The sequence below is a fragment of the Brachycentrus maculatus genome, unplaced genomic scaffold, assembly GCF_059751285.1.
Source record: "Brachycentrus maculatus isolate JH-2025_06_01 unplaced genomic scaffold, ASM5975128v1 h1tg000144l, whole genome shotgun sequence".
NCBI classification, from domain to species: domain Eukaryota; kingdom Metazoa; phylum Arthropoda; class Insecta; order Trichoptera; family Brachycentridae; genus Brachycentrus; species Brachycentrus maculatus.
This window is the reverse complement of record NW_028280897.1, coordinates 858,869-873,678: the sequence shown is the minus strand read 5'-3', so window position 1 is coordinate 873,678 and position 14,810 is coordinate 858,869. Positions and strand designations below refer to the sequence as shown.

At 33.5% G+C, this 14,810-nt stretch overlaps 1 protein-coding gene across 3 annotated transcripts in view; it reads right to left on the bottom strand.

Annotated features, from left to right (window-relative positions):
• The window catches only part of LOC148308882 (WD repeat-containing protein 47), a 157,235-nt gene that overhangs the window by 67,593 nt on the left and 74,832 nt on the right, over positions 1 to 14,810 (bottom strand). For all 3 annotated transcript variants that reach the window (XM_088260855.1, XM_088260857.1, XM_088260854.1), the window contains one exon: positions 9,642 to 9,690. In XM_088260855.1, coding sequence (XP_088116981.1) covers positions 9,642 to 9,690 — 49 coding nt within the window. The remainder of the gene's footprint in view (positions 1 to 9,641; positions 9,691 to 14,810) is intronic.

The following is a 14,810-nucleotide window of genomic DNA, read 5'->3' as shown; positions in this document are numbered from 1 at the left end:
TTAGTGTTGCCGACACTAAGAAGAAAGTATTCCATCCTTGTTGCAGACACTAATATGAATGAGTTTATTTGTGTTGTGTTGCCAACACGAAAAAAGTGTTCCACTAGTGTTGCCGCCACTAAAAGAAAGTATCCATTTGTGTTGTGTTTCCAACACGACGAAAGTGTATCAAAATTGTCGCTGGCACTAACATGAATGAGTTCATTAGTGTTATATTGCCAAAACAAAAAAAGTATTACACTAGTGTTGCCGACACTAAATTGTGTTTCCAACAAGACAAAAGTGGTCCATTGGTGTTGCTGACACTAATATTTAAAGAAAGACTTTATTATTTGTTATGTTGCCAACATGAAAATAGTATTCCACTAGTATATCCGACACAATAAAGTATCCATTTGGCTGTGTTGCCATCGCGATGAAAGTGTTCCACGAACAGTATCGATATTCATTCATACGACAATATTTAAACCAAATATTGCATGTGATTAATGATATGACCTTTTATCGAAGAGGTGCACAAACGCCCGTATATACATATTATGCTGTGAAGTCTTGCATTCCTTAAACGGGTATTGAGTGGTTACTTGAGATAGAAGTTTATAAATCAATGAACGCTATTTTTCATCGGCTAACCTAATAAAAAAGCCTTAAATATGATAATGTGCCAGACATTACTAAATGCGGTATCAGCCGTAATTGAATTTTGAATTTTATAAATGGTCTGCAATGTTATAAATGGTTAATAATTATCATATTGATCACTAAATTATTATAAGCAAAACCGGACATTAAAAATAAAAATCAGATTTATTTTGATTTTTCTAATGATTATAAATTAAAAGTAGTTTGTGTATATGATTAATTAATACGTTTTTAAATTGATTAGAATAACGTTACAGGCGCACACAGTGTATGAGAACTTAATGGGTAAAAAGTCATTAACCACTCTACCTTCGGGTTATTTTCAGGGATATTTTTTACAAACAAGCAAAAAAATCACAACGTTTGTTGTCACAAAATATTGTCAGGCATGAAACCTGACTAAAAATTGTCAGTGTATCCGGTACGCATTAAATATTTTTGGAAAAGATATCTTTTGGTTCTTGTGCGCGTAGTTCGTTGGTTCTCGTGCGCGTAGGTCATACGGGTTAGCGCGGAATGGTGAAGAAAAACCGAGCGTATCACGTACGTTCGTATGTGTAGGGCGGTTAAATTGTTGTTATTACTAACTAATTAAGTCACCACGCCACCTCACCGCAGGGGTAGGCGGAGAGAATAGAACGCCACACCGATCTATCTTTGCAAATAATCTTCACCTTTTCTTTATTCATGGACCTCCTCGTACATACCCGCCGATTATTCCGACTCCTTACCTGACCACGCCCAAGTATTTGAAATACTTGATTATGCCAAGTTTTCCTCGGTATTCTTCTGTTCCTATTTTAATCAACATTCAACTCATAAATTTATTTCAGTCTTCTTTCTTCAGTCATTCGATTTACATGCCCAAGCCATCTCAACACACAATTCATAATTTTATCGATAATGCTTATCTTAGCCTTACATTCTTTCCTTATATCACCTTTTGAACATCTTTCATAAATCGTCTTGCTGCACATTCGTCTGAGAGATCGCATTTCGACTGCATTTGATACTTACATAAATAACATTTATACATTTAAAGTTGGAATACTGAAGAGTGACTTTGTTATAAACACGTTTAACACATTGTTTACGACGCGCATATTTTTGTGCGTTTTAGAAACCACATGTTGCGGCGGTGTACACATATTTGTGCGTTTGAGAAATCTTATGTTGCGGCGATGTGCACATTTTTGTGCGTTTCAAGAACCTTATGTTGCGGCCGTGTGCGCATTTTCCTTATAAATTTATTTCTCTACTCTTTCTTCAACGTCCAAACCATCTTAACTCACCTTTCTTAATTTTATCGATAATCCTTATCTTAGATTTGCATTTTTTCTTTATATCATCAATCGAACATCTATCATATATCGTTCTGCCTCACTTCGTCTGAGAGGTCGCATTCCAACTGCAATGAGACTATTTTCATCCTTCTTTTCATGCTAGCCAACTCTACATTTCATTTCAGTCCATCATCCACTCTCCTTTCTATATCAATTTTTTCCATATTTACGAAATCAATTTACCAGTTCCAAAATTCCCCCATTCACTACTATTTTACATCCAGATCTACAGTCATCAACATAACATTTATACATTTGATTATGGAAGACTTAACAGTGTTTTTGTTAACGTGTAAGACTCTTACAAAGCTTTAAAAAAAGCTTGTAGAAATGATATATTTCTTCTTTGTTGGTTTACAATCATTGCAATGATTGGTTTCCTTCATTTGTGATCAGTCTTCACCCGTCTTCATCATCCGCACGTCTTCTCAACTCGGCGTACCCGTTACAATGCATGTTGGAGATAATTTGGTCAATGCAGGTTAATCGGGATCGTCCTCTGTAGTGTGTCTTCGCACATGCCTTCCGCAATCGTAAGAATCAGGCCTGGGTGTCTTATATCATGTATGGCCTATCCATTTGGCTCACTGTTGTGTTACTTTATTTAGTAAGCATCTAGACTCCCTAGTCCTACTTAGGACCTTGTTGTTCTCTACATGTTCCGACTAATGAATCCCCAACCTGCGCCTATAGCACATCTCAAACGCCTCCAGCTGCCCCCGTTCTTCCTGCCCGATAGTCAACGTTTCACTTCCATACAACAGTATCCTCCATGCTAGACATTTAATTCAGGTTTATCTTATTCTTAAACTTAGTTATCGGATAAAAAAAAACAGTTTTCTTATTGAATACTATTTTTGATCGTTTTATCCAGCAGACTATTTCTGATTTCGATAATTTTGAACCATCCTGAGTAATTTTTCTGCCCAAATAAACAAATTCCTTTACTAGTTTGATATGTTTACTATCTTGTATATAAAATGTTTGCTTGTTCCTCTCTTCCTACGATCATACATTTAGTTTTGCATTTGTTTATGGTCATACTATATTTTGTTGTCCATACAGTTTCCATTTTACTTAACGTTTCATTAAGTTCATTTCAGTGTCGGCAATTAGTGCATTATCGTCTGCTTATCTTATCATGTACATCTTCAGTCCTTGTATTTTCACCTTTTTTTTGTTGTTGAATTACCTAACGTCCAAGTGACTGTGAAATCTAGCTACGGCTTATGCAACACCGTTTATCATGTCCCTACTCAGGCTTCAACTTTATAAGTTTCATAGCCTATGCCTACTTGTGAGTGGATTTACTCTTTATGTTTAAAGTTACTACAATTTCATGTAATTCATGAGTGAAAATTCTAGGCAAAAACACTCACTTGTATTTTCACCCCTGGCCAATTTACTATAACTACTCTTAACTTATAATGTAAAGAATGAATTTTTCATATACAACATTTTGACTGTGTCCAAATACTTACTGGATTGATACAAATACTGGAATACTGATTTATCTATATTATTTTTTGACGTGTAATCACGTGTAATCACTTAAACCAGCATATGACGGTCGTAAACCTCGTTAATGCCCAGACTTCCATATTCTTCTTCATCTTTGTTGAGATGTCAAAAAATTAATGTGAATTTTTCATCTATTAAACAATCTAGATGGACTTTCTTCATACCCTAAGGGCGCTGCGATTGAATTGTACAATATTTATTGAGTAGAAGGGGTCGCATTCGGCACTGAAACAATTCGTTCGGATACCGAATAAATGTGTATATCCGAAATCTTTTGACGAATAGAGCGGTGGACGAATACGGGGTAGCGTTCAACGGCAGGCCGGATGACGGCTTCCTTCCACAACTTGCGAACATTGTTTTCCGAATGCGCAAATGATAAATTAATATAATTATTAGCAATAAATCTTATGTCATTACCATTGATAATTATGATTTCACAATAAATTCTCGAGATGTTCGCCTTCATTCTACAAATTAATAAATCAATCCGAGACACATACTCGTATTTATACAAATGTTCCAATAAATAATGAAATATAACATAATTTGCTCGTGATGAAGGTAACATTTATTGCCATTAATTATTAAGATACGTACCTAGCGATAATTCCAACTTCTGACCTGTCCACTTTCAAGTATTTGAAGCCCTTGACATGATCTTGCCAACTTTTCCTCGGTCTTCCTCTGCTCCTATTTCTAACTACATTCGACTCATAGATCTGTTTTTTATGTTCCTTCTTTACTCATTCAATTCACACACCCAAACCATCTCAACACACCTTTCTTAATTTTATCGATAATTATTATCTCAGACTTGCATTCTTTCCTTATATCGCCATTCGAATATTCATCATACATCGTTTTGCCACAAATTCGTTTGAGAGATCACATTTCGACTGCAATCAGTTTACTTTCATCCTTCTTTTGCCAACTCCACCCTGTGCTTCAGTGGACCTTTGCCTAGGGTGGATGCTTCACTTCCACACATTAGGATTGGAACCAGGACTCAATTGTGTACTTTCAGTTTAGCAATCGCTGAAAGGTTTTAATTTGCTTTAACTAATTTCAGTGTACCGTTCACACTGTTCGCATCATTCCCTCTCCTTTCTGTATAATTATCAATCTTTCCATCCCTAGAAAACATTATTCTAAAATATATGAAATCATCTACCTGTTCCAAAATTTCCTCATTTACTCATATTTTGCATCCCGACATACAATCATTAACATAACATTAAAAATGGAAGACTTGACAGTGTTTTTGTTATCATTGTGTTTACCCTTTAAGTATAAGGGTGCTGACTGACCGGAGCCATTTCGTCGTAACGTAACACGTTACGATGCGAGCATGCAGGCAGTCAGTACCTACAGCGAGCCGAGCGCTCCATCCACTATTTCGGATGCTCGCTGATACTCACCGCGAGCGATGTTATGACGTTACGTTACGACTAAATGATCCGATCAGTCGCCACCCTTATATATATATATAATGATTAAAGAAAACACTTGTTTTTTACCACTTGAGTTTTATTATAGACTACATGTTTCAGAAGTTAAACTTCCATCATTCAGGTTTGTATAATAACAGTTATTATACAGACCTTAATGATTGAAGTTTAACTTCTGAAACATGTTGTCTATAATAAAACTCAAGTGGTAAAAAACAAGTGTTTTCTTTAATCATTGTAACATGTCTTACCACAAAGTTAATGCCGAAACAATAAATAAAATACTTATATATATATATTTACATTTAAGGATCAGGTACATTAAAAAATATAAACAATCATTAAATATTACAAAAAATATCAAACAAAGCTATGAAAAAACATGGAGGCGTAGTCTGGACAATTCGTTCAGTAATTGTTTAAATCTAGCCAGTTTACACAAAGGTTTCATTCAGTGATTGTTTAAATCTCGAGTTTACAACACGACCAAAACGAGAGACAGGACCGCTAATTCCATACTTTCCTCACAGAGTTTGAGGAAAAAGCGTTTCACTTCAATATTCTATGTTGGAATGTCGATTTTTATTTGAGCAAGTCATGGAAGTAGATAAGATATCGTGATCAAACTAGCCAGCAAAGTCGAGATACCATTTAGCCTTCCAAGAAACACATGCCATAAGAAGAAACAAGATGACTCGTTATACTCAGCTTCCGACTGATACACAATATTGGACACCCTAAACAGACATAATATTTCTTAAAGTCGAATAGCTGCTGGTGCTGACGGAGTCATGTGAGATTTTGTGATTCATCTCGGTAAGAATTGACAAGAACGTATTGGAAAAGGCAATCTTTCCAATGATATACTCAATAGCGGCAAACTTCTAAGACTCAGCTGGAAGCCAGGGTTATAGCGATCTTGTAACCTGGGAAACTATCACATAAACCTAAAATCTATCACCTCATTTCCTTACTACCTGTAACGAATAAAATGTTTGAACGAATTATAGATTGGTGTGGCGTTCAACTCTCTGTGTCTACCCCTGATAAGCGGAGTGATGGTTAGTTAGAAATTTCAAGCTTATGAGGGCGCAACCCTCCCTGAAGTAATTTTCTTGTTTTACATTTCGTTTTAAATTGATTTTTTTCTAAAAAACAGTCTCAAAAATAAACGAAGAGATTGTATTTTCATTTCGTACAATTATGATTACGTATACAATGGACTAATAAATTTTATTAGTCCGCCTTCTAAACTACGATTTAAATGCCATATTCAATAACGCTCAGCGCCCACATAAATATGTTTATAATTTAAAGAATCATGGATCTACGAAATCCATTTTATAGAAAAAAACCCACTTACAAAACAATCATACACTATTTTTTTAATGCGTCCCAAATTTTTAAAGCGATACGCGTCAAAACTGTTTTTGCACTTAGAGACTTTTGCTTGAACAGTAACAATTTAAGTACCTTTCTGTACATTTCTACAAATGCACTTTAATCCTAAATTACGAGAAATTCGTAAAATTTACACCTGACATCCAATCTGTGGGGAGCACCGCGGTAACACATGTAAAGAATGTAGTGAAAACTAGGATGTATTTAAAAAAAATTACCGATATTTTACGTAAGTATTTTATAAGTAATTTTAAAAAAATGTTGCACTTTTTAAATTTTTTTAATAAAAACAAAATTGTAAAATGTGACTTTTTTCTGTCGCCGTACATTTTACGATTGTCCCGTATTAAGGTACGTTGAAGTCCCGTGGTCTTGTATTAAGGTTATAAAAATTACAATTACTTAAGCCCCACGCATTTATATACGACCATTTAAACCTTTTTTCTTGAAAGTAGTTACGAAATAGTTTTTCCTGCGTACCCTTTCAAGAAATACGTCAATCTCTATAAGTTGCTGGAAAACATTTTTTTTTAAATTTTCAATTGCTTCATGAAATATGTAAAATGATTTAGTAACTAAAGTATTAAAAAATAGGGAAGGTAGAATAACAGTTACACATTTATTACAATAATTTACCGTGGCATGAGAATTCCAGTAAATTTAACCGCTACATAGACCAGTCATATTATCAAATACATTTAAATCGTATTGTCAAATACATTGCGTATTTGCACAAAAACAAAAAAGGTATTTGTATATTATAAATTGCGTAGAATGTATTACTTTAAAATAAATTAAATTGAAGACACAAGAAACGTGCAAGGGGCGCCAGTACATATGTATTGACGACATTAAATATTACCGATTTTTTAAAAACCGTTCGTAAATAGATAAATAGACACGACCACGAATTATTATACGATTTTAAAAGAATAAACTATTTTCTTCATATTTTTCTCGTACTATATCGCGGACTGTCAGCAGGGAAGACGACTTTAGTGTCCAGTAATCAGCGCCATCTATGCAACAACGATAAACTTGCAACCATGACGCGAACCTTTAAAGGTTTGCGTCATTGATAAATAATAGCAATATCAAATTTCAGTCGATTGATCAGTTTTATTTGTTCTCATTATATGTACTTTATAATGTTATACATATGCACTTTAATCAATAAAATGTAGAATGGCACATGTTTAGTTTTTTTTTAGAAACAAAGATCCTATTATATCCCATTATATTACCATTTTTTTTGACAATGGTAATATTAATTTTCTTTTGTGATTTATTAGAAAATTAAGAAAAAAATAATAACAGAAATAGGACGTGAGAAAATTAAGTAACTGCGACTTTCATTGGGAAAATCTTAAGATATTGCGTTAACTTATCTTTTTGGGCCGAATTCATAAAAATTCTAAAATATTCAAACGAAGAAAAAGTTAAAAAGCTGATTTTCATAAGACAAAAGGTTCATTTTTAAACACGGACGTAATTTTTAAGGTACATTTGAAGACATATTGAGGAATTCGTCTTTCTATCGACGCGAAACACAAAAATCGTTTTTTTTAGTTTTTAAATTGAGGGATTTGTCTTTTTATTGAGGCGAACCATAACAAATTTAATTTATACGTGACTGTCAAATCAATGGATGATTTAAGAAAAACAGTTACTTGCAAAATAAAGCTCGGAAAATCGTCACAACGCGCAGTTTCACTTATTTACATTAAAATATCCGACAGTTGACATAGGTACGGGTATTAATTATTAATGCATGCAATAATGCAATGCATTCGCGACATACGTTAGCAAAGATCGTAAAAATGTGAATCAAAACAAAACAAAAGATGCGAACTCATAGTGGAATGGAAGTTATGTATTGCGTTGCAAAGCAAGTGCAGCCCGTCTTATCCTGATGACTTTTCTATAGTTTTCTTATCACAAAAGCCGACGCGGAGACTTCTCAGGAATAGACCAGCTTTGGCTATCCAGATGGACACTCACACAAAAAGTCAGAAAAGGGAAAATATTTTTGCCGAGGCTCGTGTACATGACAAGCGAAGCGAAGAACAATTGCAACTGTCGTATGACAAAAAAATAATGCTATGCAATAGGTATATCAATATTGCACAATACATTTTTGTAATATCAGTTGTGATTTTTTATACGTGATTTATATTTATACGTCAACCCAGGATTTTCATAAACAGCAAAAATATGCAGGAAATCATATCTATTACAACTAGCCCGATCAATACGCATATAATATTTCAGGTAGGCGTTAATAATCGAACTTAATGAGATATCGATTAACCGAGAGAGTGCAAAACGGACCAGAAGCACCAAGTCCAAGAACGACCGCATTAATTATTGTGAGTAAATACTTGATATCATAATTTTAATATGACGACTTCAGGTAGTTATAATTTTCCGCGGAAAATTTTTCGCCCACATCGTTAAACAACTTTGACTAGGTCACACTTGTTGCAGTAGACTGTATTTAAATGCGGAAAACCAGATGCAAAAATCTGCATATTATTGCATTTTATCTTTAGTACATACAGTATAATATACAACACTTACAAATATATTTCTCAATATTAATGTGAAAACGTATTATTTAATCAATATAAGTATAGATAAAACGTAAACAAAACAAGAATTGGGTTTTGACAAACTCCGTTTAGAACAAAAACCTTTATTATTTATTCCGTAGGTAGGTAGGTACTAAGATGATTCACAGGTTTCATGAAAAATCTAGATTCTACGTGGTTTTCTCTTATATGTCTATTTATCGTTCTGAAAACATTGAACGCTGAATCAATTTTAAATCAATTTACGGTAATGTATGATAAGACGGGCTGCACTTGCTTTGCAACGCAATACATAACTTCCTTATGTAAAAAAAATATATTTCTTAATGTCAAAACAATAAAAGATTTTGTTCATAATTTCACAAAAACAAAAAATCAACTAAACTTCTAGCGATAAAACCCAATGTTATCACGTTGGTAGCATTTTGCGTTTTTTTTTGCAATTTGGACCTGAGCGATCTCAATTACGAGGGACAATGTTACGATGTCGTAGCTAATACTGTCATATTAGATCGACGAACTTCGATTAAGTAACGTATCTGGAACACGTTGCGTAACGACACACACACAATTCTGCCATTATTTTCGGTGTAATTCAAATAAAATACAAAAAACGCCTGAAAAATATGGGAATGGTATTTTAAATTCAATTCAATAAATCTAAATATAAAGCTAATTTAAAAATGACTCACCTGAACTTGATCGTAGTCGTTGGATGCATTTTCGGGTTGTCTTCCGTTCCTGCAAAAATGCAACAAATTATTTTTACGTATTTTAAAGACACAACTAATAAGCAAGAAATGTGTAAAAAAAATATCACACCCCTAAACGTGAGCTGAAAAAGGCTGACATAAAAAAATCAATTTACCCAGTTATTTCATTAGTCTGACAAACACGTATATCGTTTTATCTATTATGCATGCTTCCAAAATTTCTTCGAAAGGACAAATCCGACGAATCAAGCTAACAATTGCGCTCTAACTCGTTGCTTAAATATTATATCGTTAAGTATCATGATTCGTAATGTATGATAATTTAAAAATATTCATGAAAAAGTTTTTAAATTTTTATTTGGTGATACAGATGATTTAAATAATATCTCTTTTTAATTAATTCAAACAACAATAAAAACTATTGTGTTTTATTTAAAGGAAACAAACACTGCTTGCAAAATAAGGATTGTACCATATATTTTATAAAAAAAGACTGTTTCCTGGTAGAAGATCGTATGTGATGTTCAGTCTTCATTGATATATCGCTCACTCCTTTCAACAACGTCAAATATCAAAAAATGACAATTTTCAGTTGTGCATGTTTTCGGAATGCCCAAAAAATGTACTATATCCCAGCATCAGCGGCATATTTTTAACTTAATATTTACAGCTATAGAGTTGTTTTTGCATTTTGAAGAAAAGGTATTGTCGATTTTCTTTTTAAATATACTAACTATTTTTCAAATAGAGAAAAAAACATTCAGGTTTTACCTAAAAAGATCTGTTGCACAGTAAGAAGTTCAATAAGTGGCTTGATGTTTATTTTTTAATACATTTTATCAAATTTTTAAACTTTAAAAACGATCTCCTGAAAAAGCAAATTTTCTAATATATGACGTTGTTGAAAGGAGTGAGCGAAATGTTATCAGCGCTTTTCACGTTATGGCTTTGCACCGTCTTCATTTACAACAAATCGGTAGAAATAATAGTAGGTATGTTTTTTTGGGGAAAGTTTTATATTACGGTAGAAGCCGGTTACAACGCGTCTTTTATAACGCGCATTCAGGTATACCGAGGGTCTTTTTTTGCCAAATTTGTTTTTTTGTGAAAAAAAAACATACTTATCACTGCAAGGATAAGTATGTTTTTTTTAGAATATAACATAAAAAATTATATTCTAAAGAGATTACTGATTTGTTTAAAAGTGAATGTGTAATGTTTTTATTTTTTTTAATTTTATTTACTTTAAAAAATTTTAAAATGTTTTATTCTTCAAACAAAAACATAATTTTGATCACAAAACGCGGGTCAGGTACGCTGTCCGCAAACCCGCGTTATAACCGACTTCCACTGTATTACAATCGTAATTCAACTTCCTTCATTATTACAATAATTCAACTGTTAAATATTATATATAGTGCTCACGCGGCAACGGGGCAGCTGGCTAGATGTTTACGTGGCTCCTTTTCGGGAAACAGCCTCGACAGGAGAGAAGGGGGATGCAGATGTGTCTTGTGATACATCTTGGAACCTTATATTAGCCACTGAAGAACCCTGAACTCAATATTTAGCGCACATCCACATATTGGAAACCGGACAAAAATGTGTAACTAAGATGCTTTTCGAAGATTGAATTGGAACACCTACGCTGGTGATATTAAATAAAATGGGTATTATGAGTGTAAGAAAATTTTGTGCCAAAACACGTTTCGTATAAATGTACTTATACGAAAAAATTAATCAAGTAAAAGTGAATAAAATACATCAAAAATTGAAACTGCATTTAGCCAGGGAAGTAAAAAATTATCATTTAAAAAGAATAGTCACAAAGTGTTTCCTTTATTTTATTTTATCACGAAAAGTAGTTAGCGTTGGTCACCATCACAATAAAATTAAGAAAGGTGTGTTCATATGAATTGGACATGTGGAACGAATGAGTGAGGAAAAAACGGTAAAACAAATTTAAGAGGTGAATATCATTGGGAAAAGGAGCTGAGGAATATCGACGAAAGTGTGGCATGATAAGGCTTGTCAAATACTTAAAATTAGTTCGGTCAGGAGTCGAAATAATCGGCGGTTATGTATAAGGAGATGCGCGAAAGTGGAAGAGGGGAAGAATGTTTGCAAAGACAGAGGAGTGTGGCGTTCTATTCTCTCTGCCTACCCTTGTTAGTACATTAGTTATAATTGCGATAATCATCGTTATACAGTAGTAGTACGGAGGTTATAGTCAGATGGAGAAGACAGCGAAGACGATTCTGGAATGCCCGTGTCAATAGAATGCAAGAAAATAGACTGGCCCGAATTGCTCTTCAAGAAAACCCAGATGGGAGAAGACCATCTGGAAGGCCTCCAAAGCGATGGGGCGACAGCTGGCAGTCCACATTGCAAGAGATGGATAACGGGAATAAAAGATCCTAGGATCTATAAGATCGAAGAAGAAGAAGAAGACGAAGATCGTTGAATAATTAAGTTCTGAATATTTGATATCCGTTATATCAGTGTTGTACATTTTTGTTACACATATGTAAAATATAGGTTGAGGCGATGCCCAGATCTCAGAATGTGATTCTGCTTCGATCAGAGTTGTACCAAGGTGCGGCCCCGCAGTATACCTATATGCCACATCATGTGCATATCTTATAATTCCCAAAAGCATTGTAAATCCATCGGGCATGGTCGTTAAATCGAGAACATTCCGTATCACTGTATTCCACTGCATAATTAATTGCAGTTCGTTACGCATAACGAGCTCATCTCAATAAACAGCAGGCCAAAGTTCAATTACAGAATTTCAAAGATGTACACTGCAAGCTAAAATAATCAAAATGGCGTCATCGCGAGATTTTTTTAATTGAAATTTCGAGAATTGAGAGTAAAGTTTCAAGGACGCGTCACGTTTTTTAGGCACTCTTCGTTACACGAACGAGAGGAAAGACATTCCGATGCCACGGGAATGAAGCAAAAGAGATCGATTAATATCAGTATTACCAATTGAAGCACCAATCAATAAGTGTGAATATTTATTATAAACATAAAAAAATATATAATTTGCATTTTTTTTTTTAAATATGCAAATTTAGAAATTGTTGTATGCTCTCTCTATGTCTCTCACACTCAATCTCTCTTATTCTCTATTTTTTCATCAATTATACTCCTATCATGTGTACGGCGCATCGCTATTTTTTTAATTAAAAAAGTCTTCTTTATACAACATATAAAAATCTAAGTCGATTCGATGAAGTATATGTTATTTACCACTAGAACAATAAAATTAATACTGCAATACAGGTCCAAAAAACGTTCAGGAATTTCCTACCATCAGAGTACCGGTGAAAACAAGACGGAAAAAAAATCATTGGAAATTATATAATCCCCGCACGTTGTTTTTTCGTTAACAAGGTTCCCGGATGATATGTTTTTCCAAGAATGTCACAGAAATAATCAAGTGAAGAAAAATCTTGTCGGCTTATTAAAATTGCGGATGAAATGAGAAAAATACGTAATGCAAAACGTGAAAAGTAAAAAAAATATTTACGACCGAATTTTGATATTTCATATTCTTCCTAAGTACATTGTTCATTTTTTTGCGGCGTACTGAGTCACTATATAAACATAACATTATCAACGTTTTTAAAATCGACAATTAAAGTTTTATGACACTTATCAAATTAACTACAAAAAATATAGATGTATTTCGGTAAACAATAGTAGAAAATTAAGTTACAAATATGTTACGTCACCTTGGATTTAGAAAATTTTATTAATTAATAGCCATCCATTTTTAATTTATGTTTTAATCGGTAAATAGCATTTTTTCTTAAAATCTGTTATTTTTGAAAAACGTGTCATAATGACACGGTTTTTAAAATTATGAGAAATGCATCGAAATACGTATCACATTAGATTTTAAGAAATAGTGGTATTTACCGAGTAAAACTAAAATTAAAAATAAGAAAATCTCGCCTAGGACGGTAGTACTTATTTACCAATGTGGCGTTGTTAACACATTCAGGTGTGTATTTCAATATGGTGAATTACCATGTACGCGTCATGTATGCATGTCAATTGTCAATATTATGAGACAGACTAACAAAAAGGCAATCAGTTCCAGTGGGTAACCTATCTCCAAAATTGTCACTAGTGCTAAAAGATAAATAAGCAAACAATATACTTCACACAACAAAAAACTGTGAGAATTTCGGTACTACTCGTACAATTTCAGAGTTGTGAGAATTTTAAGTTGGCGTGTTTTAAAGTGTTTAAAATTATCAACAATTTACGAATAACTTACATATGGTTTCTACATCCTACATTCTACATTCTTACATTCTACAAAAGCGATCAACGACTCATTTTCAACACAGCGTTAACGGTCAAGAAACGTTTCCTTGTATTAAAAGCGACTTTGCTGTATCATTTTGCCCTCATCTTTCGCAATGCTCAGTAACCATGGGCTTGACATTTTCAGAGAAAAAAACGGTTGTCCCGTTAATGTTGGTCACAAAACAAATGAAGTTTAAAATGTCTTAATTCATTCACATCATTGCACTATTTTTAGAGCTGCACTGGTGACGCTATCCCAAACTCTGCCTGCTTATGAATCAATACATGTAGCTTGTGGAATCAAACTTGCGATGCCATTAAAATAATATTATATAAATAAATAATTAGCGCTTATAATCACTCTGCGTAACGTAATGGGGATCTTATGTTCCTGGTTTCTAGTGTATTCAAAATAACAGCCTTCCAACAGAGTTTACCTCTTAATTGGATCACGTGTCACATAATAAATTCTAAGATTTGATTAAGACAATCACGCCAGCACTTCTAAAGGATCGATAATTTAACCCGCGAGTCCGATAGTTTCTATGGTGAAAGATAAACAAATCAAAAGTTCTAACTAACTTCGCTAATCATAACGAGCACGCATCACAACACTTAGACACACTCGACGAATTACCAACGATGAACGTGAAGCCATACAGATGATATCAGGCCATAATACTAACTTACAATTGCACTAAATTAAATATTGGATATAAAATTTAATCAAAGTATCAAAAAACTGAAAGTTAAAAAATTACGCGATTTTAATTATTTGAAACATATAAACAAAACCAGAATTAATTTAAGATATCAGTGCAT